This window comes from Nicotiana tabacum, chromosome 3 (assembly GCF_000715075.1).
Source record: "Nicotiana tabacum cultivar K326 chromosome 3, ASM71507v2, whole genome shotgun sequence".
NCBI lineage: Eukaryota > Viridiplantae > Streptophyta > Magnoliopsida > Solanales > Solanaceae > Nicotiana > Nicotiana tabacum.
The window spans coordinates 82,214,992-82,238,934 of NC_134082.1; the positions used below are offsets into that span (position 1 = coordinate 82,214,992).

The following is a 23,943-nucleotide window of genomic DNA, read 5'->3' on the forward strand; positions in this document are numbered from 1 at the left end:
CTATGATATCACTATTCTATATCACCCGGGCAAGGCCAATGTGGTGGCCGATGCTTTGAGTCGCCGGGCGGAGAGTTTCGGGAGTTTGGCTTATTTACCAGCATCGTAGAGGCCTATGGTGATGGATATTCAGGCCTTAGCCAGCCAGTTTATGAGATTGCATCTTTCGGAGCCCAGTCGGGTTCTAGCTTGCGTGGTTTCTCGGTCTTCCTTATTTGATTGTATCAGGGAGCGGTAGTATGATGACCCTCATTTGCTTGTCCTCAAGGACAAGGTTCAGCACGGTGATACCAGAGATGTGACTATTGGTGATGATGGGGTATTGAGGATGCATGGTCGGATTTGTGTACCCAATGTTGATGGGCTTCGAGAGTTGATTCTAGAGGCGGCCCATAGCTCGCGGTATTCCATTCATCCAGGTGCCACAAAGATGTATCAGGATTTGAGGCAACACTACTGGTGGAGATGGATGAAGAACGATATAGTTGGATTTGTAGCTCGGTGCCTCAACTGTCAGCAGGTGAAGTATGAGTACCAGAGACCGGGTGGGTTGCTTCAGCAGATAGAGATTCCGGAGTGGAAGTGGGAGCGGATCACCATGAACTTTGTAGTTCGGCTCCCACGGACTTTGAGGAAGTTCGACACTATTTGGGTGATTGTGGATCGGCTGACCATGTCCGCTCATATCATTCCTGTGTGTACTGCTTATTCTTCTGAGCGGTTGGCAGAGATTTATATCCGGGAGATTGTTCGTCTGCATGGTATTCTAGTGTCCATCATTTCAGATAGAGGTACTCAGTTCACATCACAGTTCTGGAGGGCCGTTCAGCATGAGTTGGGTACTCTGGTGGAGTTGAGTACAACATTTCACCCTCAGACGGACGAACAGTCTGAGTGTACTATTTAGATTCTTGAGGGTATATTCCGTGCGTGTGTGATTGAGTTTGAAGGGTCTTGGGATCAGTTCTTGCCATTGGCGGAGTTTGCTTACAACAACAGCTATCAGTCCAGCATTCAGATAGCACTATATGTGGCTTTATATGGTAGACGGTGTAGATCCTCGATGGGTTGGTTTGAGCCGGGTGAGGCTAGACTATTGGGCACAGACTTGGTTCAGGATGCTTTAGAGAATGTTAGGTGATTCAGGATAGACTTCGTACAACCCAGTCCAGACAGAAGAGTTACGCAGACCGGAAGGTTTGTGATGTTTCCTATATGGTTGGAGAGCGGGTTCTGCTTCGGGTTTCGCCTATGAAGGGCGTTATGAGATTTGAGAAGAAAGGGAAGTTGAATCCGAGGTTTATTGGCCCTTTTAAGATATTGAGGCGTGTTGGGGAGGTTGCTTATGAGCTTGCCTTACCTCCCAGCTTGGCATGAGTTCATCCGATATTTCATGTTTCGATGCTTCGGAGGTATTGCGGTGATCCGTCGCACGTGTTGGATTTCAGTTCAGTCCAGTTGGACAAGGATCTATCCTATGTTGAGGAGCCAGTGGCAATATTGGATAGGCAAGTTAGAAAGCTGAGGTCAAAGAACATTGCATCAGTGAAGGTTCAGTGGCGGGGTTAGCCGGTCGAGGAGGTGACCTGGGAGACCGAGCAGGGTATGCGCAGCCGTTCCCCTCATCTTTTCACTACTTCAGGTATGTCTCTATGCTCGTTCGAGGACGAACGGATGTTTAAGTGTAGGAGGATGTGATGACCCAGCCGGTCGTCTTAAGAATTAACGCCCCGATCCCCTATTAATTGCTTTCCACTTATTTATTTATGCTATTTTGATTTGCCGGGATGTTCGGTTTTGAGTTTCGGAGAGTTTTGGGACACTTAGTCCCTAAATGAGAGCTTAAGTTTTGGAAAATTTGACCGTAGTCGGAACAGTGTTAAGACGGCCTCGGAATGGAATTTCTATGGTTCCGTTAGCTCCGTTGGGTGATTTCGGGATTAGGGCGTGTTCAGATTGTGCATTGGAGGTCCGTAGCTAATTTAGGCTTGAAATGCCAAAAGTTGAATTTCAAAGTTTCCGGTTCGATAGTGAGATTTTGATCCAAGGGTCGGAATGAAATTCTGGAAGTTGGAGTACCTCCGTAGTATAGAATCCGAGGGTCGGAATGGAATTATGGAATTTCAAAGTTTCCGGTTTGATAGACTTTTTGATCGAAAGCGTATTTTTAGAGTTTTTGGAATTCTTAGGCTTGAATCCGATGAAAAATAGGTGTTTTGATGTTGTTTTGAGCGTTCCGAAGGTTGGAACAAGTTTGAATGAAGTTGTGGAATATGTTGGTAGGTTTGGTTAAGGTCCCGGAGGCCTTGGGATAATTTCGAATGGTTGAGGGAAAGATTTTTGGAATTGGAGTTGCAGCTTCAGCTGTTATGCTATCATAACCGCACCTGCGAGTGTAGGACCGCAGGTGCGGAGCCGCAGAAGCGGTGGATTAACCACAGAAGCGGTGGAATTTACGCAGGAGTGGTACCACATCTGCGGATGGGGAGTCGCAGATGCGACCATTGTTCCACAAATGCGGGACCGTAGATGCGAAAACATCTGGGCAGAAATATGAAATTTCGAGGGTTTAGTTTCAAAAGTTGAAAATTCGATTTAGAGCTCGGGAGAGGGCGATTTTGGGAGAAAATTGAAGAGGAGATCAGTGGTTAATAATTCTTTAACCCTTTCTAGTTATATTCCATCAATCTATAGTTAGTTTCATCATTTAATTTCGGATTGGAGATAAAAATTGGGGAAACGTTGGAAGAAAGTTCTTAGACCAAAAATTTGACTTTTGATTGGGGATTTGACCTTAGATTTGGATAATTTTGGTATGCATGAACTCGTGAGAGAATGAGGATTCTGAAAATATAAATTTTACTCGATTCTGAGACGTGGGCCCGTGGTGTGTTTTGGACATTTTACCTAATTTCACGTATTAGCTTAGAATTTAATATTTGAATCAGTTACTTGAAGTGTTATTTACATTATGCAATTGAATTGAATAGATTTGGGCCATTTGGAGTCGAGTGCTCGTGGCAAGAGCGTGGTTTTAGATTGATTATTGAGTCGGTTCGAGGTAAGTGGCTTGTCTAACCTTGTGTGGGGGACCTTCCCCTTATGATTCAGTATATTTGATGTTTGAAATGCCTTGTACGTGAGGTGACGAGTGCGTACTAGAGCTAATTGTAGAAAATCCGATTTTCTTTAAGTAATTTCAATCGTGTTCCTTTTCCTGTTTCATTTTACTTGAAATTTAAAATGGCTGTTAGCTTAGAAAAAGCATGCTAATTGACTTAACTGTTTATTTGCTTAAACTACCTTAATTTAATTATGTGAAGCATGTTAGATTAGAATTTCCTGTTTACTTGATACGAAATTGAACTTAATTGAGTATTCTTGTATTGTTGATGTGTGTTTTACTTTGGAACTACGGGACGACATCCCGGGAGATCCCCTGTACGTATTTATGATTTGAACTGAGGTGAAGGATACCGAGAGATCTCTGGCACGTATATTGAAGATACCAAGAGATCCCTAACACATATTGAGGATACCGAGAGATCCTCGGATACCAAGAGACCCCTAGCACATATTGAGGATACCGAGAGATCCTCGGGATACCAAGAGATCCCTGACGTTTATTAAGGGTACCAAGAGATCCTCGGGATACTGAGAGATCCCCGGTTATTTCCTTGTGATTGTTTTTGCCTCTGTTTCAGTTATTGAATTCATTGTTTTCCTGTATTATATTCTTATCGTTAGTTTTCAACTGTACTGTTTATCTTACACTGTCATGTCTTATATTCTTTATTTTATCTCAGTAGGGCCCGGACCTTCCTCGTCACTACCCGACCAAGGTTAGGCTTGGCACTTACTGAGTACCGCTGTGGTGTACTCCTGCCCCTTCTGCGCATTTTTTTCATGTGCAGATCTAGGTACTGCGACTCAGTCCTATCACCCTTGAGGTGAGGCGACTGCTCTAGCGACTTCGAGGTATATCTGCCGTGTCCGCAGACCGAGGAGTCCCTTTCTATTCTAGCTTTTAAACATTTGCCCTTCTGTATTTATTTTCCTTGTTAGATATTCTGGAGTTAGAGTACTGTGTAGTGATCCTTATCTTGTGATTCATGGGTTTCCGGGTCTTGGAAGTATGTATTGTTTTGAGAGTTAACTATTGTGTCTTTAGCCCTTGCCTCATTCCTGAACATAAACAACTTCTATTCCACTCTAGGTAATTGACCAAGCATCAGATAATATATTTGTCTGATCATGCTGTTGTTGTTCTTGGTCAAAATATTTGTTGGTTCCACCAAATCCCTTGCTTCAATCATAATTCTAACTAGCAAGGGGTCTGTTGAGGTATTGACATATCAGAAATTTGTTTTTCTTTTATGAAATAAGCGTGTATCCATTTGATCCATAATTTGTCCCTTTTGTGTGCAAGATCCCAGTGATTCTTTGATGTTGCTTCCCTATTCCACATTTTGAGGTTGATTAGATTAAGTCCACCTGCACTTTTAGGTGTACATATCCTTTCCCAAGCCACTAATAATCTTCTTGTGATGACATTCTCTCCTGACCAGACATAACTCTTGCAGTAAGCTTCGATTGTCTTCAGCATTTTACTAGGGATCAGAAACAACTGTGACCAATATGCTTGGATGCCAAACAATACAGACTACACTAACTGTATCCGGCCAGCATATGAGAGCTTTTTAGCAGTCCATGATGAGATTCTTGCCACCATTTTCTTGATGAGGGGTTGCCATTAAACTACTAACATTTTCTTAGTAGATAGAGGGACTCCTAGGTACTTAATTGGTAACTCACCCCTAGCATATCCTTGTTTCTACAGTATCTCTTCTCTTACCAATTGTGTCACACCTCCAAAGTAGATTGAGCTCTTATCTTGATTAGCTTGTAAGCCTGAAGCCTTATAGAAATGGTTTAGACATTGCTTCAGTTGCATGACTGATGACCTATCACCCCTTGCAAAGAGCAGTAGGTCATCCGCAAAACTAAGATGGGTGATTCCCAGCTTGGAACATCTGGGATGATATTTAAACCCACTCTTCTTTTTTCAATCCATTTAGGCATTGACTCAAGTACTCCATAGCTATTACAAAAAGGGATGGAGGCATAGGGTCACCTTGCCTCAACCCTTTAGCTGCTGAAAATGGCTCTGATGGCTCCCTATTTATAATTATGGAGTAGCTAACTATCTTAACACATGCTAGCACCCACTACTGAAATCTTCTAGGAAATCCTAGTTCCACCATCACCTGTTCCAAAAATATCCATTTCACAGAATCATAAGCTTTTGTTATGTCAATTTTGATCTGGAGAGGAGTTCTTCCTTGTGTATGCCTTAACAAGTTCATGAGATAGAATTATGGTGTCTGCAATTTTCCTCTAAGGAATGAATCCTGCTTGAGCTTCACTAATGGTACTAGTTACTCTTTGTAATCTATTTTATAGAATTTTAGATATGATCTTATATAGGATAATGCATAAACAATAGGTGTGAAATCTTTTGCTGTTATTGGATTACTCACTTTAGGGACAAGGGTGATTGTTATAAATTTATAGCTTTGTAGAGCATACCAGAGATGAAGAACTCCTGAACTACTTGCACTATCTCTTGTTTAATTATAGACCATGCCTTTTTGAAGAAGCATGAATTATAACCATCAACCCCAGGAGACTTGTCCTCATGAATAGCACATAGACTGTCATATATCTCCTCTTTTGAAACTTCTGCAATTAAGTTTAGTTGTTGATCATGAGTGAGCTTGGGTTCATTTTGCATTATTTCCTTTTTGATTACACGCAATAACTTGTTAGAAGACCCCATCAGATTCTTATAAAAGTTGACAAACTCCTCTTTAATGCTAGCAGGTGTAGTTAGTTTCCATCCATCCGAAGATGTAATTTCTAACATCTGCTTCTTGTGGCTTCTTTCTCTCATAATAGCAGAAAGATACTTAGTGTTAGCATCTCCTAGAGTGATCCATTTTACTCTTGACTTTTGCTTCAGTATGCTCTCTTCAATTAAAGACCATTTCTCCAACTCCAATAGTGTATTCTTTTCTTGCTCCAGTAGGTTGTCAGTGTAATGTTGTTGCATCTTTCCCTGCACTATGATGAGTTCTAACCTTGCATTTTCAATTCTCTATGCTATGCCCTTATACTCTTCATTGTTAAGCCTTTTGAAATCTGGTTTAAGGGCTTTGAGTTTTTTCCAGATGTCCTCCATTTTATCATCAACTACTCCTCTCTTCCATATGTTCTCCACCATTGTTTCAAAATCCTCATGAGTTACCCATACATTAAAGAACCTAAAAGGGGATTTGACATTGAGTCTTACAATTTTTATATTGAGCAACATAGGTGAGTGATCAGATATTAATGGAGTGTCATACTCAGTGCACACATTGCCCCAGTTCATCATCCACATATCATTGCCAAATACTCTATCAATCCTACTTAGTATCCTGTCAGAACCTTGCTGTTTATTTGACCAGGTGTAGTAGTCTCCTTTCCATGGTAGCTCATTCAAGAGAAGGGTGTGAATGCAGTATGAGAAGTCAGCCATTTCTTTCATTGTGACTGGATTTCCATACAACCTATCTTGTGTGTAGAGCATAACATTGAAATCAAGGCTTGGTCATATGAACTGAGATATCATTCAAACTTGTTCATAGAGCCTTCCTCTGTTCCAATGTATTAAAGCCATAAACTAATGTAAAATATGCTTCAAAACCATCCATCCGGCCCTTAACTAAGCAATGGATTAGTTGAGGCTCTACTCTGTCAATGTCCACACAATATACATTAGGGTCCTAGGTAAGCCATATTCTTCCATTCACTATGTGAACACCTAATTTTTGTACTATTTTAACACCTCTTAAATTATTAGGTGTTATGTTATTTTAATTGTTTTTCTCAAATTTTGTGTCTTTAATTGCATATTTACTATCATAAAATACCAAAAATATTTTTTTTCATTTGTGCATTTTAGGAATTAACTAACTATTCAATTGGTGAATTAATCTAGTTAACTGATCATTTGAATAAGTTATTTAATTGATTTATTTGTTTGTGTAAATTTAGTTTAATAAGTAAGATTAAGAATGAAATTGGGCCAAATTTGAAAGAGTGGCCAAAAGTGAAATATCAAGGCCAACTGAGAGAGCTGCCAGGGGAAGAACTGAAACAGCGTAGTTTTAGGCCAAAACTACGTCATTTTGTCTAAGTGAATCAAGATTAAATCTCATCCATACATTCCCTTTGATCCAATGGTCCTCATTTGATCCCTCATAGAGTATTTAAGTTCCTAAAATTAGATTTTTTTTGCCTCATTTACACATAACCTAAAACCCTAGCCCCCTATATCTCTCTCTCCATTCTTTCTCAGTGGCCACCCTATCACCGCCGCCTCTGCCACTGTCCACCGCGGCGGCGGTTGGTCCAAAAACCCCCAAAATTTCACTATATAATCTCCAACACCTCCTCTTTTCATATCTTCAAACCAAATCCTTCAAAATCTCCTCAAACTCCATGAATTTTAGATATATCAAACCCTAGCTGCCACCTTTTTTCCTAAATTCGTGAAGTTCCGGCCACCACCACCCTACAACACATACAAGAATGGATAGAGCTCCACCATGCCTACACTTTTCCCTTGGTCTCTACCCGAAACTCCATCCAAATTCCGGCGACCACCTCCCACGGCTGCCACTGCCGCTGCTCGCTCTTCTTTTTCTTTTTTCCCTTCTTCCCCTCTTGCCTAGATATGCCTCGAGCGAGCTTTTCACACTGGCACGATACCGAGATCGAAACTAGTTCGCAGAACCTTGGGTTTGGTATCTGCCAATGTGAAAAGTGCGCTTCGTGGTCGATTCGTCGCTGCCCGATATCCTTGGCATCTCGTCGCAAATTGAATTAGCATCAAATCCTTTGCTGTGGTAAGATCCTAGTTCCTCTTTTCTTTTTTTGATTTTTTGTTTTGCGTTAAGTTTGGATTTAGTTAATTTAGGTTCTGATTTTTTTATTTGTTATTGTTTAGTATAATATTTCTTCTGACATTAGTGCTTAGTTAGGTTTTACTCAGGTTTAATTTATTTGTTGATTTTGGTTATCTAGTTTCTTCATTCCTTTGGATTTAATTTCTGGATGTTTGAGTGCTGAATTATCCGCTTTTGGGATTATTGAATAAGTAGTTGATAATAGAGTACATGTTGGTTTTAATGTACTGTTTGTGTATTGTTTAGAGTACAAAACTACAAAAATCTATCTCTAGTTGGTAGAATATTATCTCTTGGACAGATATTTTTACCAAAGAGCTGTCCTTTGAATAATATTGGACAGATATTTGGTGAAACATCTGTCCAATCCCGCCTCTCCTATAAATAGAGAGTCTTTCTTTTACTTTAAGGGAGGAGTTGAACACACACATTTACACACGCTGAGGGGATGTTAGAAAAAGAAAGAGCTAAAGATAAAATTCAGCATCCTTTCACCTTTGAATATTTTCCAGAAAAGAGCAAAAACCTTCGAAAAAAATATAAAAAGTTTGAAGTTAGTTTGTAGTTCTTTCTTCTTTAAAAAAGAAAGCTGTTTAGTTTCAAGGTGTCTCTGGGTTCTTTTGCTGTTGCTGTTGTTGCTAGTTTCAAGTTGCTATATTCATTTGATTGATGGATAAACAAAGTTATCAACTGATCATTCAAGTTATCTTCCATCTCTAAGTACTTTTCTTAACTCTGTTGTGTAAGTGTTAATTGAGATAAGACCCAAAGATGCAATCTGGGGATATATTCTAATCGTTTCCACTCTTTTATTGAATGATCGGAGGTTCTAATATTTTTTTATTTTAAGATGGTGGCTTTAAGAATTATTAGTATTTGAAGATTTTTTTCTTTTAATTTTACACGAACTTCTGGTTACGTGCATTGAGTATTGAAAGTTGAGTAAACATTTTTTAAAGAAAGATAAATATGGAATGAATACATATTTACCTTCATTAGTTTTTTAGAAGATATTTATATTAAATTGAATTATGTAATTATGAGAATTTTTTTTGTAACATTCAAATTCATGGTTTAATTGCGGGAGTATTTTTGTGTATGTGAAGTTGTGGGATTGTAGTTGGATATTGAGTTAAAATAAAGAAATAAAAAAAATAGAGAAAATCTCACTTTATACCTAGTAGGCCCAAAATATTTACCTTTTAATACCCATCCCCAAACTATTTACCCTGTCTACCTAGTCGGCCCAATCTATTTACCCGGTCCCGGCCCAATCTACCCATCTCTCCCTTATCTTCAATCCAGCCCATTCCGCCAATTATTCCCAAGTTTTTCTTCTTTCTCTATCAGTTAACAAAGTACACTTTCCATAACTCCATTGCCAACCGATGAGAACGCAAAAGTGAAACACATTCGAGTTGTAATTTTTTTCTTCCGATTCCGTTCTATCTCTTCGTCTAGTACCTAATTTTGGGTGACATTTTTGCTTTGGGTGAATTTTTTGCTTCTGAAAGTACATTTTAGTGAAAGTGGGTTTTCAAAATCATAGGATTTTTATGGTTTCCTTTGTACTTTTGTAAATCAATGTCTATGGGTTGTTTTCTCTATGGGTCGGAAGAGTTGTGCGCGTAGATGGTGGCACTTTGGACAATATCATTTTTCAAAAGAAGTAGCTGCTGAATCCGTTGCCTCAGCCATGTCTGGGCCTAGTTTTTCCTTATTTTCTGATTCTCAGTCTCCACTTAGTCGTAACCCTAGCAGTAGTCATGTTGAAAACACAACTGAAAATGTAGAATTAGAGGGTGGAAAAGGCAAAAATATTAATGCCGCGTCAGTCGATGAAACTCCCTACCTGTCATTACCCGACACAAATTCCGAACCAGTCATAGGAGATGTTCCTGTGACTGATAAGGGAAAAGGTAAAGTTGTTGGGGATTCTGAGTTAGGGGGAAGCCGACGTGAATCCGTGCCTGAAACAGAGACTCAACCAGTAGATGTTGATTGTACCGATGATTCTCAGTTAAAGAAGAGAAAAATTGGTGTCGCACCCAAGAAGGTAATTTTTCTTACAATTATGATATTTGCGATTTTTAATGTATAGTACATTGTTATTTTTTGATTTCTTATTATGCTTTTGTATTATATTATAGTTATAGTCAGTTGTGTTAATTTTTTGAATTAAATAGACAGATTAAATTAATGTTCTGCTTGAGGTTTAAAAAAATGGTCGCTGATTCACTAGTGCTGTCAATCAGTAGTTGTTGTTGTCAACCAAATTTATTGAAGCCAGAGCTGTTTTGTGTGATTTCTGATTTTTAGTTTTGCATTAGATGATTTTGTACGTGATCTAGTGTTTAGGCCAGTTGATAGTGGTGGGGAGAAGCAAGTATGGAAGGAATGGGACCGTGTAAGTTATGTGTGCAGAATGAGCTTTTCTTTATAGGTGGCATGGTGTGGATATAGTCAATGTGCAGAAGCCCCACGGCCTTGGCTGGTGACCACCACTGGCATTGATTATAGGAAGGCATCGGGGTAGAGTGATCATGTATGAGGCGTTTTCTGAATAACACCCATTGTCCCTTTTGAAACATCTGAAGAATCCCTTAATCTTAAGTAATAAGTTAGGACATGATTGACTTATTTTCTAATGAAAATGATTTGTTGAATTGGTAAGTAGTATACAAAAAAGATGCCAGGTACTCAGTTACATGATTGACATAGTACTTGAGTCTGGAAGGGGGAGGCAATGCTATTTGACATAGTTCTTCTAAAAAATTGCATTTATGTTCTTTATCCGATTGTTGCGTAACTGGTGTTTTGTTGCAGTGGCAATGGCACGCATGATGTTTCCCATAAAAGTTTTGTGCCTATAGACATAGTGTATGTGTGTTATGTGATAGTTTTTATAGTTATAGACAGTTGTTGGAACAACCCCGTACAACTATTTACCCTGTTAGTATAGCTATATACTATCATATGCTTCTGGATCTTTTTTTAGCTGTCTTCGCTATTTGTTTTTCCTTTAATAATAGTAGTATCGTACAGTATCTTGAAAATACTTTATAGCTGCATTCCTTTTTGCTTTTTCTCTTTATTCCTATCTGTTATGTAATAGTAGTATAGTCATTTGTAGTTGCCGGAAATTAGTCAGTATAATTGTATACCCTGCTGGTATAATTATATGTCGTGTTGGTATCGTATGGTAGTTGTGATATTTTTAGTTGGTTTAGTTGCATTTTAAGTGAATTCTATTTCTAAAATTATTTTATATGAACATGTTTTGCAGTGTTGGGATTTCCTTGTGCCTATTGACTTAGATTATAAACCAAAGGTTGATTGGGATACCAATTGCCATGTTATTCATCAATTGAAAGCGAATTTATCAAAGCGGCAACTTCGACTGTTTAAGAAAACATGCTTTGGCTATTTTTTGGATCTGCCACCAGTGATTGTGCAGATTCGTATTATGCACCATTTGCTTATGAGAGAAGTACATCATGAGGTTAAAAATGAGATGCGGTTTGTAGTGAATGATTCTAGGTTGCGGTTTGGCTTGGGTGAATTTGCACTTGTTACTGGGTTGAAATGTAAGGGTGGTACAAGTATAGAGAGCATAGCAGAGAATAGGTTGATTTCAAAATATTTTGGGACTGCATCTGTGACATTTGCCCAACTAGCAGACTGTTTTAAGAAGAAGAAATGGGAAACGGATGATGATGCATTGAAGATAGCAGTCCTGTATTTTGTCAACAACTTCTTATTTTCTCAACTCAAAACAAAGTCTATTTCACGGTCTTACATTGACTTGGTTGATTCTGGTGATTTTAATAATTATCCCTGGGGTATAGATGTTTATAAAGCTACAATTGACTCATGTTCCAACAAGTTTCAAGATAAGCCTTCTTTTTATAGACTTGGTGGCTTCCCGTTGGCTTTACAGACTTGGTTGTATGAATGCTGCCCAAGTTTGGATGGTCACTTTGCTGATCATCTTGGAAACAACAAACTTCCACGAATTTTGAAATGGGCAGTCGTGGGTCAAATCCCAAATGAGTGAGTTGCTTTGCAAATGTGTAGCTTGCAACGCAAGCAGGTAATTTTCTCATAGTTTTATTGCCTCTCTTAATGTTTTGGTACACTAGTTTAGTCACAGTTGTAGCAATATCCCAGTTTAGTGATATACTCTGTTGGTATACATGTATACTATATTGGTATCACGTATACTATATCCCAGTTCAGTGATATACTCTGTTGGTATACATGTATACTATATTGGTATCATATGGTAATATGGATCTTTTTTCTTTCATACTTTATTATCATTTCTATTTTTAACTAGTGTGCTTAATAATTGCAGCTAAAGAACATCACCCCAACTGATGATAAGAAGAAACAATTTGATGTGCGTGGTCTAAGCTTTGAAATTGAAGTTGAGTGCACTGACAGCCAACCCAGCCAGCCCGATAGCTTTCAGGTTTTTGGCACTCAATTACCAAAGACAAAAAGTATACCTGAAAGTACTGGAGGTGATTCCCAACCTACCAATGCTGAGGTAATGAAGGAGTTACAAGCTTTGACGTTTTTTGTAGAGAACAAGTTTGAGGAGGTGCTTGCAGCTATTGGTAGGCAGTCAGTGAAACCAGAGGAAAATTCAGCGGTATTCATCTTTTATATAATATAATGCTGTAGTATATTGTTCAAAGATGCAATATATGCTTATAGGATACTATTCCATTCTTTACTTTTAGTGCACATAGTATTCTTGTAATATACATAAGACTAAAATTGTTAGTTTCTCATTTTCAGCACAAGCAACAGGATGATGATTTGCGTTCTGGTAAAATGTTGTATATGTAATTTTTGATTATTTATTTATTTATTTAACTCTATGTATTTGTGCATTGACTAACCTTTTTTAAAAAAACTTTTTTCAGCCCCCTTCGTAAATGAGCATGATTTTGGCTTGGATTCTAACTTTGAACTATCTGCATCTGCAATTGATCAAATCACCGCTATTACACAACAAGCAACATATAAGCAATCATCTCATGATGTTAAAAAGTCGGGTCCTGCTCCGCTGCCATCAGGAATCCCTGTACAGACACGAGGAAATGTTGTTATTAAGTCTAATACTGCTCCACAGGGTACTATGTTGCTGTTAGTAATTCTGTAGTTAGTATGTAAATGATAGGTTCTTGATAGTTTTTTATTTTTTATTTAAGTAATGATGCTGATAATGATTTTATGTGTTCAGCATGTAGGGTTGATGGTGTTGGTCAAGTGGATGTTGGTGGAAGTAATGTGAATTTTCCTTCTGGTAATGTCTTCTATATATAACTTTTCATTCTTTTTTTCTAAATTTCTTAACTTTGTATATTTATTTATTCACTAGCATTTTCTAATTTAAGCTCCATGTCGACACGGGGGTGATCTTCACTTGGATTCTGATTTTGAATATACTGATTCTCAACTTTATCTAATTGCTGCCATTACACAAGGAGGGAGACGTAATGTAAATCAATATGGAAATGATCTGACAACTCGTGCTGTAAATAAGTCTAAACCTGATCAGTCGGTATCAAGAAATATTGTTCAGATACAAACAGATGTTGAAACTACTCCTGCAGTTTTAACACGGAAAAGGCGACCCGCAACTGTAAAACAGTCACCGTATAGAAATGACTGGCAATCTGGTGTTAGTGCAGTTGGGGGATCCTCGAAGGTTATCAAAGGAAGATTTCCATTTGTAAATGACATTTCAGAGACGGTTGATTTTAAGCTTACGACTGCATTCTCAAACTTTGTTGAAGCAAATATGCAATTGGGAGAGTGCGTATTCGTTTCCATGTACTTTTGTTTTCATTTTTTTCTTAATGTTTGTTGTTATATTTATTATCCATATCTTCTTTTATATGAAATAGGGAAGTGTATTTACCTGGTGATCAAAAGCTAGAGCCTTATTTTGACTTTGAAGTTGAATAGATTGATGATAAGACGTTTTTCCATACCTTAAACTTTTCTGGCAGGCCGCTCTCTAGTTCGGTATGTGTACTATTTTTTATTTTTGTTGTTGTAGTAGTTCATTCATATTGTTAGTGGTAGTCATGTTTTCTTCCTCTCTTTTTTGCAGCACTTGAATATTATATTCTACTATCTTAGGAAGAAGGCGAAATATGGAATTAATATGCCAATCAAAGTCACAACTACAGATACTCTTTTTAATAATATCATTCAAAGGGTTTTCACAGAATTTGTAAAAGGTGGGAAACAAGATCATTTGATTGATAGATTAGACGATATCATGGAGTACATGAAAGGATTTAGGATGTATTGCAACACTCCATGGCACCAGGTTGATCATGTCCTTTTTCCAATTAATTTGGCAGAAATTTGGCATTGGATATTGGGGTGTGTGTCATTCCACAAGAGATGTTTTTATGTATATGACTCGCTATGTAGTCGAAAGCACAAAAAAGCTATTCAGAAAGTGGCAAAGGCTTATGCTGTGTTGATCCCCCTATTTCTAGTTAGTATTGAATTTTATAACCAAAGAAGTGACATTGTAGTAGAAAATGGTTTGCACATGGGAAAGAAGTTGACTGATCCTTTTGATATTGAACTGATTACAAATTTGCCAACACAGCAAAATTCGTAAGAATAGTTACTTTTTTTTACTTTGTTTTCCTCATTCATATTAACATTTTCACTTCTAATTGATTTTTATATTCTATTCATTTGTTTTATTTCAGAGATTGTGGAGTATATGTTGCTTGCTTTGCAGAGTATATTATTGAAGATCTTCCAATCCCTGTTGCCAATTTTGATGTGGATGGTCTTCGAGCTAGGTTTGGTATACTGTTGTGGCACTATGGGAGGAACAAGCAGTTGCATGGTGAATCAAGTGAATCTGAGGCTCCAGTAACACCTAAAAAGACTCGTGGAAAGAAACGCAAGAAGTAGTATAGGTCTCTTTTTGGTTTTAGTTAATTGTATCATGAAAACTTTGCAGGATTTTAATAGTTTTTGGTGAAGTATGGTATTATTAGTAGTAAATGACTTTCTGCTGATTCAAGACTGTAGGAAACTTGTGCCTTTATAAAATATTTCCAGCTGCTAATGTTTCTTTTGTCATATTTAATTATTCTGGTTCAAAATATGTGGTAATAGATTTCTTCAAGTACATGGGGGTTATCAGTATAGTTATGTCTCTTGATGCTGAAAATTTGCTGATTTTGTTTCTGATTTCAGCTTATTTTATTAGGCTTTTCTTAGGCTTCTTCCATAAAGTTGTTGGTTTATTAGGATGCTGAGGTCCATTCCAGAGGGTAAGGTTTAATGGATTCAGCAATTGAAAATTAGGGGCAGATGAAATGAACACTTCCAGCAACATACAAAGTAGTTGTGACAGAAGTTAAATTATCTGCTTTCGAATGTGATGTTGGTCTAAGCTTTAATGTTCATCTGTAGTTTTAGCATAGATGGTGTATTAGTGTAGTAGAACTATATACCAATCAGGTATAATGATATACCATTTGGGTATCACGTTGTATTTGACTCATCTTTTTTCCTGCAGCAACTAGATGTAAGTACTGACATGAGTTGCAAAGTGTGCGCATTTTAGGTATCACGTTGTATCTGGTGCACCATTTATATTTCTGCGCATATTTTGTTTTAGCCATATTAGTGCAATACCACTATATACCAGCGAGGTATACAAATATAACATTGGGTATCACCTTGTATTAATGTACCTGATGATGCACAAATAACTGCATGTAAATGACTTCCAATTTGTTATAGTTCAATACAGACATGAGCTGCAAAGCGTGCACCACTTCTATTTCTGCACATATTTTGATACTAATAAGGTATACAGATATACCACTTGGGTATCACAGATATATTTTAGCATCTTTTTTCCTGCAGCAACTAGATGTAAATGCATCCCACTTTTATATACTAAAATAGAAAATAAACAGATTCTTATTGAAAATACAAGTAGCCATATAAATTTGTTGCCAAAAAGTAATTTCGCAAAGAATCATCATACCAAATATATGCCCAGTGCAAGAAATGCATTTTATTTTTTGCTATTCAAATGCTATGATTCTACAATATATGAGTTGTATAAAAACATTGAAGCATTATATCAATCTCTCTTTGGAATATTTCGGCATGTTCTCCGGTTGTGTCCTTTTCTCCCGCATAGTGCACATGTAACTGTATTTCCTTCCCAGCCTCCTATGCCTCTCTTCTTTTTAGGTCTTCCTGGTTTGATTTTTCCTTTTGGTGGCAGTACCACCTGCGAAGAGACATGTTCTGGAATTTGCCACGTTGTTTCATCAGGCAATGGATTTACTGGTATCTCATATGTTTTTAGTAAGTAGTCTATGCTGTAGTAATCCGAGCAATACTTGTATGAATCCATATGGAATTTTTGTATAACTGCCATTGCATGTGGACATGGAATATCGTCTAGCTGAAACCTCCCACAACTGCAGTTTCTTTCATGTAGGCGCACCACATCTCTTGTTTGGCCATCAATTACTAAATATAAGAATTCAGTTGATGGCAACACCTAGTATAATTTTAGTTAAGAAAAGTCATTAGCTATATGAAGTAATATTATTTTTTAAATAACAATATTCAGTTGTTTAGTGAAATCATTAAGGTAAAAAAGTAAAAATACAGTACATGCAGTGTTTTTATGATTTTGAAAATGCATACCGTCATCGTCTGTGATAAGATAGTATTATCTGCCAATATTTTTTCATACTTTGCACCAATCTTCATAAATGATTCCACTGCATCCTTCCGATTGGTGTAATTCCATTTTTGAATCAATGTTGTCATAAAGTCAAGCAAATTCACAACTGGGAGGTCTCTTGCGTGCTTGTTTGCTGCATTTACTGATTCCGCAATATTCGATGTCATGGTCATGGTTCTATTTGCCTTGGAATGCGCCCGGGACCATTTATCATATCCAATATCCATCAGGTATGTTTTCACTCTACTATCAATAGCTTCTAACTCTGCCATATGCCTGTTGAATTCTTCAACAGTGTATGCTCTTGCTAAAGCAAAATATATTTCTTTGATTTGTTTTTGGCTCTTCCTGAAGTTTGTCTTTATGTTGTTCCACAGATGGAACATACATGCACAATGAGGGACTTCTGGATAGACAATTGAAGTTGTTTTCCATATAGCATCATGCCTGTCTGATACAATGCACATTCCCTCTCTTTGTCCATAGGTTTCTCTCAACTGCACGAAGAACCATTCCCACGATGCATCATTTTCCGAATCAACAATTGCATATGCGAGGGGTAGAATTTGTCCTGTAAACCCAAAGAACAAAATATCAATTACAACACACTATATTAATTTAGCATTTCATATAGTAGTATAGTCATAGGTAGGTGCAGGTGTGTAGCAAAACAACTATATACTCTGTTGGTATACTTGTATACCATACTGGTATCATATAATATTTGAAAATATATTTTTTTTTGTTTCTTTAACTGAATGTAATTGGATTGTACACAAAATATTAATTTAGTATTTCATATAGTAGTATAGTTATAGGTACGTGCAGGTGTGTAGCAAAACAACTATATACTCTGTTGGTATACTTGTATACCATACTGGTATCATATAATATTTGAAAATATTTTTTGTTTCTTTAACTGAATGTAATTGGATTGTATTCTTACCCTCTGCGTCTTGCGTGGAAGCCGTGAGTATGGTCCCTCTATATGTTGACTTTAAAAAACTTCCATCAACTACAACTGTTGGCCTACAATAGACCCATCATCTAATCGATGCATATATAGCTATGAATGCATACAAGAAGCTCCCATCTCCTTCAGTGTGTAGTCGTGTCACTGATCATGGGTTAGCGTACTCTAACATATAAAGATATGCTGGCATTTTCTTGTATGATTCACTTGGTGATCGTCTCAATAATTGCATTGCTTTTTCTTTTGATCTCCATGCTTGCATGTAGCTTAAGTCCATACCATATGCTTTTTGGATGTCTCTCTGGATATCAGTTGGTGTATATATGGTTTTCGGGTCAACAAGTTTATCTTGTAGCACAGCTGCAACAAAAGCTGAGACAGCTTGCTTTTGTGAACAAAATCTCTTATCAGTTAAACAACTGTGGACAGAATTGAAATCTGTCACTTTGAAAAGATTTGATGCTCGCAGGCTTGATGCTTTAAGTCTCCAAGTGCATCTTTCATCCACACATTCAAGGAAATACCTGTTTATAATACAAATATAGTTATGTATAATGTTTTATTGATAAAAAACACACACAAAAAACCGTACAATTATATACTCACATGGTATACTCTGTTGGTATACTTATATACTGTATCAGTATCATATTTTGCTGATAAAAAATATAGACAAAGCAGCACAATTCTATACTAACATAGTATACTGATTTAGCATACATATATACTATATTGGTATTATGTTTTACTGATAATAACAAAGACAAACCAATACAGTGATATACTCGCATAGTATACTGATATAGCATACTTATATACTATACCAGTATCTCTGATAAAAAACACAGACAAACCAATACAATTCCATACTCTCATAGTATATTGATTTAGCATACTTATATACTATATAGGTATCACATAGTTTTTTTACTTGAAAACATGCAGACGAACCTTCTTGGGCATGATTTATGAACCCGATATTGACATTTTTCTCTAACAACATACTGTTTCATAACGAGAGCCAGCAGGTTCTTGTCTTCGTAAATTTGTCCTTTTTCAACATTTTGATGAAATTGATCAATTATGATGTTTGCATCATCAAGTTCTAAAATGGCGTCATCTCCTTCTTGCACATCAAACGTAGTAATCATATCAGTGCTTTCAAATTGTGCAATTTCTGGTGAAATTGGAGCAACATCGAAACTGGAGGTGCTTGCAGCTATAGTGTTTTTAGCAAACGACACACACAGGGGAAGTGTTGTCATCCCTGCACTTGATTTTTTCAATTCCATATAAACACTAACACTCATATCGCTGCAAATTGTAATTGGTGGATATCCTTGAGCAATAGCATACTGAATAACTATTGTTTTACTGTCCTTTTGCAGTTGCTTTGCAATTTCTCTGAGAAGTTGTTCAAATTTCCAATAGGTCTTTATTAGAATTGCATCAACATGAAAATTTATGAAATTATTGTTATCAACCCATTCTCCACTATGTTGCAGCAGAATTGGAATATTTTTCATGATTCTAAAGTTATAATCACTTTTATGTCCAAAATTGAATCTCAACAATGCAAATTTCAACAGTGTTCGAAATCTACAGTGTTCGAAATTTCAACAAAACAACAGCGAAATCAAACCTCTAGATCTCCAGATCTCCAAACCTAGATTAGAATTTTCAGCTAAAATTCAGAATTTTAGCTCCGAAATCAAAATCAAACCAACAGCAAAATCAAAATCTGAAGAGAACAGCGAAATTAAAATCCGAATCAACATCTTCGATCTGTTTTTTCACACTTACTGCTCTTCGATCAGTGGAAATCTCAATTTTGTGCGCTAATTTTCTGAAATTTTGAGCAGCTTCTGCGTTTTTATACGTAGGGTATTAAAAGCGTGGGTAGTTATTTTGTTATTGTCGTTTATTTATTAAATGGGTAGGAGTTGTAATTATTTAGTGGGTAGAATTCTTTAATGGGTAGGGGAGGGTAAATAATTTCACTTTTATAGGTAGTCTTGTCTTTTTCCTAAAAAAATATTCTGTTAAAGTACATGTTAGTTTAGCACACTTTTAAGAGTTGAAGTTTTATTATACATGAAACTCTTGCTACATAAAGGTTCGTTTCTTCATTTGAGCATATGTAAACTTTTTTTTAGCATAATGTTATTTCTTTCTTATTCAATATTAAATGTATATTAGTGTGTTATTTTGTTAAGTTCACTGTCATTGGGATTGACTGGTTAGAAGTTTTTGCCAAACTAATTCAAGTGATAAGCTAGACAAGGCAGAATCTCAATATAAAAGTTTTTTTAATTACTAATAAATAAATAGTTAAATATTTTTAAAAAGTGCTAGACAAATTTTAAGACATAAGTGCAAGTATATAATTTTATTAAAATAAAGATATTTCGGGTATACTAGTTTCATCATTTAATGACAACAAATGTAAGAATAGAGCTTTAGGTAGGCCTGATATCAATCAAAGTTTTTATATATATTGTTTCACTACCACTAAGCTACGAAGAGGTTTATCTTTTCATAATAAAGCTGAGCACACATTTTCCCAGAATTTAACATGGAAAGTAATAAATTTGATAAAGTTAATTAATTTTGTCTTAACCGAAGTCGGAAGACTTTCTTGGAATAAAGATATAAATAAAATGGCAAAGTCATGAAGACACGTCTTGACTCATTTTTTCTCAAATAAAATCTTTGAATTAACTTCAAGAAGGCTCCAAGTTCAGGTATGATACACGAATTAAGGTTGGGGTTACTCGTCTTGGTTAGTGCACGCTAGGGTCGGGGATACTCATCCTAGTTCGAGAGTAAAAAAGTCATCAACTATAAAAGCGGACATAGGAAAATATGAAAAATAAAATAAAGCATAGTTTATCCAAAATTAATTCAAGTCAAGTTTAAGTCAATCAAGCGACCGTGCTAGAACGACGGGATTCGGGGAGTGCCTCACACCTTCTCCCTGGTCAACAGAATTCCTTACCCGAACTTTGTTTTCGCAGACCAATAATAAAAGAGTCAAACCTTCCTTTGATTAGGGATCCAAACAAAAGGTGACTTGGAACACCCAAAATCAATTCCAAGTGGCGACTCTGTAAATAAAATAGCCCCTTTTTAAAATTGTCACTTTAATTGGAAAAATTCTTTAACCCACAATCCACATAACATATATCTTTTGCGGGGTAGAAAAGGGGTATGACAGCTCTAGCGACTCTGCTGGGGAAATTTCAAGAATTCGAGCTTGTACATTGACTTTATTTGGCTTTATTAATTCTTGTATATACTGTGACTCATTTGGACATAATATGCTACTTGCTTGATCTTTACCGCTTTGATATTGTTAAATTGTATTATAAATTGTCTTCTTGCTCCCCCTCTGAGTCTTCTGAATACAACCTCAGGAATCGCGGATACGCGCCCCATTCTTTTTTGAGATAAAGCTAGTGGGCCTGGGCTCTCGGTGAAGGATTATTAGTCACCCATATTTAAGAACGGGGAGGGTCCAGTAGTTAAGCCAGAGAAGTATAGCTTCCGGTACGCTACCCCTTCCCAGCTCGAGTTGTCCGCTCGTTTTATGGCCAGTCTAGATACACCTCATCTCCTAGGATTTTGAAAACCTAGAAGAGCAAACCACATGCCTGATTATTCCTAGTAGGATCGTTTTGTTGCATCATGTGCATTTGACTTAGCGAAGCTTGGGACAAGTGCCAAGTCCGTATAAGACAAGTATCCTTTTTGAGACCATCATGTTCACTTATGTTCCACTTGCTACATTATTTGGAAGACTTGCTTGCATTGTTGACCGGCTTTAAAAAATTAGTTGAGCGGAAGTAAAAAAAAATCATTCTCCTAATAGAAATAGACCTTTTTTTTACTAAGATTTTGTAGTAGTCTGGCATGAGGTATAAAGATTAATTTTCATAAAAATAAAAAAAGAAAAATAATCGGTTTCATTCGAACTACACGGGTTTGATTCTCATAGGATGTGAGATACGTGAGCAACCTTATCAGGTCCAGCTCCCAATTTTCAAAAATTAAAAAAAAGTTCCTTTAATATTTGATACATCATATCCAGAAATTTAAAACAAAATTTTGAATTTCAAAATATTTTTGTTCTTCTTGAGAAGTTTTTCTCTCAGAAATTAAAAAGAAAACTCAGAATTCAAAAATATTTTCGAAAATTGAAAGGCAAAAAAAAAACCAAAAATATTTTTTTGGCAGTCTTTCTTTCGAAGATTCCAAAAAAAAAAGAAAATCGAAATTCAAAAAAATATATTTTCTTTCTTCTTTAGAATTCTTTCTTCCAACGAATCCCAAAAAAAATCTAAAATTATTCCTTCAAATCTATCTTTGAGACATCAAATCGAGGAATTTAAAAAAAATAAAAATAAATTGAATTGCAAAATATTTTCATTCCTCTTCGGAAGTTTTTCTTTCGGAAATTAAAAAAAATTTAGAATCTAAAGATTTTGTTTTCATTCAACGACAATAATTCAAAACCCCAAAAATATTTTCTTTCTTCCTTGGAAGTCTTTCTTTCGAAAAAGTAAAAAAAAGTTTTTTTTAGAAGTCTTTCTTCAACAATTCCTATAAAAAATTCAAAAATATTTCCTTGAACGAGCCTTCGTGGTCTAATTTGTATATAAGAAAAAAAAGAAAAAAAAGAGTTATTTTTTTTATTTATTCATGATTTTCCCTAAACTACGTGATGATTTGATTCATGCGGCGACATGATATGTAGGAAACCCCCAAATGGTTCGATCAAATATTTTTCAATGACTCTAAAGTGAGGGATCAAAATAAAGTGAGTGAAAGGAAAAGCTAAAAAAAGAGAGAGAGGAGGAATTAATTAAGAGCGTCAATAAGCAACAACCTGATAAGCCGGAACAAAACATAAATTCTTCCAAAAGCATGTTAGAGATGGTGATAATTTTAGGAGCATAGCATATTTACGTGTGATTCCAGTCTATAAAATGCTTAACCCTAATATGTTTGTTGCCTCTTATATAGTAAGCTTAAGGTGGTTGGTTAGTGACGAAACTAGCAACACATCATTACTTCACAAGATCTAAGGGAGCGGTGGTAATAGATAACAGTGATGAAATCGAGTTGGTCAGTGACAATCCCCAGGGCCAGTCAGTTGAGCAAGAGTCGGAAGAAGTAAGAAAATTGAGACAACAACTGTCAGATGTATATCAAGCTTGGGTTTCCGGTCAACCTCCATCCTAGGGTCCCTCAGTGGGAACTTCCACCGTACCCCAGGCTACTCAACCACCGCTCTATGCAGTGAGCGATCACATTCTAACAACAATGTATGTGCCAAACTACAGACTCCATTCTGCCCCTGGTACCTCTAATATGCGACCTCCAGTCGCACCGGTCAGGAACACCCCTTTCGTCGTGTCTGGTGCACCAGTATATACAATCCCGTCACCACCTCCTGTGACGAGGCCAAATAATGAGCCACTATCTCATGCTTATGATGGACAATACTATTCCCCAAATATGACTTTCAGGGTCTCGTCTTCATACAATCAGACTTCTCAGTACGAGTCACTAGTGGAAAATGAAAAGCCTACCAAGACGGTTGAGCCAGATGAGATGGCCAGAAAAATAAAAAGTCTTGAATAGAACATAAAGAACATATAGGGACTAGGTGGTCACAAAAATGTTTCATTCAGTGATATATGCATGTTACCACACATCCATTTTCCACCAGGGTTCAAGACCCTAAAATTTGAGAAATATGATGGACACGACGACCCTATCGCCCACTTGAAAAGGTACTGCAACCAGCTAAGGGCTATAGGAAGAAATGAAAAGTTGCTGATGGCTTATTTTGGGGAGAGTATGGCAGGGGTAGCCTCTGAATGGTTCATTGACCAAGATATCTCTCACTGGCATGTTTGGGATGACATGGCCTAGGCCTTCGTCAAACAATTTCAGTACAATATTGATATTGCGCCAGATCGCAATTCCATGTCCAATATGAAGAAAAAACTGATTGAAAGCTTCAGGGAGTGTGCCGTTAAGTGGAGAGAGCAAGCATCTAGAGTTAAGCCACCCATGGATGACCATGAGTTAATCACTATCTTCCTTCAGGATTAAGATCCTGATTATTTTTAAAATATGATGTCCGCAATGGGCAAACCTTTTGCCGATGCAATCAAGATAGG

General features: G+C 36.8%; 2 protein-coding genes across 3 annotated transcripts; one reads left to right on the forward strand and one right to left on the reverse strand.

Moving 5' to 3' along the window:
* Nucleotides 1-6,157: 6,157 nt before the first annotated feature.
* Nucleotides 6,158-6,580, reverse strand: LOC142176504 (uncharacterized). The gene has a single exon (XM_075244428.1). The coding sequence runs from the start codon at nt 6,578-6,580 to the stop codon at nt 6,158-6,160; it is 423 nt and encodes a 140-aa protein (XP_075100529.1).
* A 1,862-nt stretch (nt 6,581-8,442) lies between these two features.
* LOC142179455 (uncharacterized) lies at nt 8,443-15,081 on the forward strand. 2 transcript variants are annotated; one of them, XM_075249580.1, is made up of 10 exons: nt 8,443-10,068; nt 11,299-12,105; nt 12,370-12,669; nt 12,819-12,849; nt 12,947-13,156; nt 13,267-13,329; nt 13,421-13,841; nt 13,934-14,054; nt 14,143-14,663; nt 14,762-15,081. In XM_075249580.1, the coding sequence occupies exons 2-8, from the start codon at nt 12,082-12,084 to the stop codon at nt 13,992-13,994; spliced, it is 1,110 nt and encodes a 369-aa protein (XP_075105681.1). In that variant the 5' UTR covers nt 8,443-10,068; nt 11,299-12,081; the 3' UTR covers nt 13,995-14,054; nt 14,143-14,663; nt 14,762-15,081. The 2 variants fall into 2 exon arrangements, with proteins under 2 accessions (XP_075105681.1, XP_075105680.1); XM_075249579.1 differs by lacking the exons at nt 12,370-12,669; nt 12,819-12,849; nt 12,947-13,156; ... (3 more) ...; nt 14,143-14,663; nt 14,762-15,081 and having other exon boundaries at nt 11,299-12,074.
* The last annotated feature ends 8,862 nt before the right edge of the window (nt 15,082-23,943 follow it).

Excerpts from the sequence above, each read along its gene's own strand:
- LOC142179455 (XM_075249579.1), top strand. The coding sequence starts at position 9,619 with ATGGGTCGGAAGAGTTGTGCGCGTAGATGGTGGCACTTTGGACAATAT. Across the intron at positions 10,069-11,298 it reads TTGGTGTCGCACCCAAGAAG|TGTTGGGATTTCCTTGTGCC; the intron begins GTAATTTTTCTT and ends CATGTTTTGCAG.
- LOC142176504 (XM_075244428.1), bottom strand. The coding sequence starts at position 6,580 with ATGGCTGACTTCTCATACTGCATTCACACCCTTCTCTTGAATGAGCTA.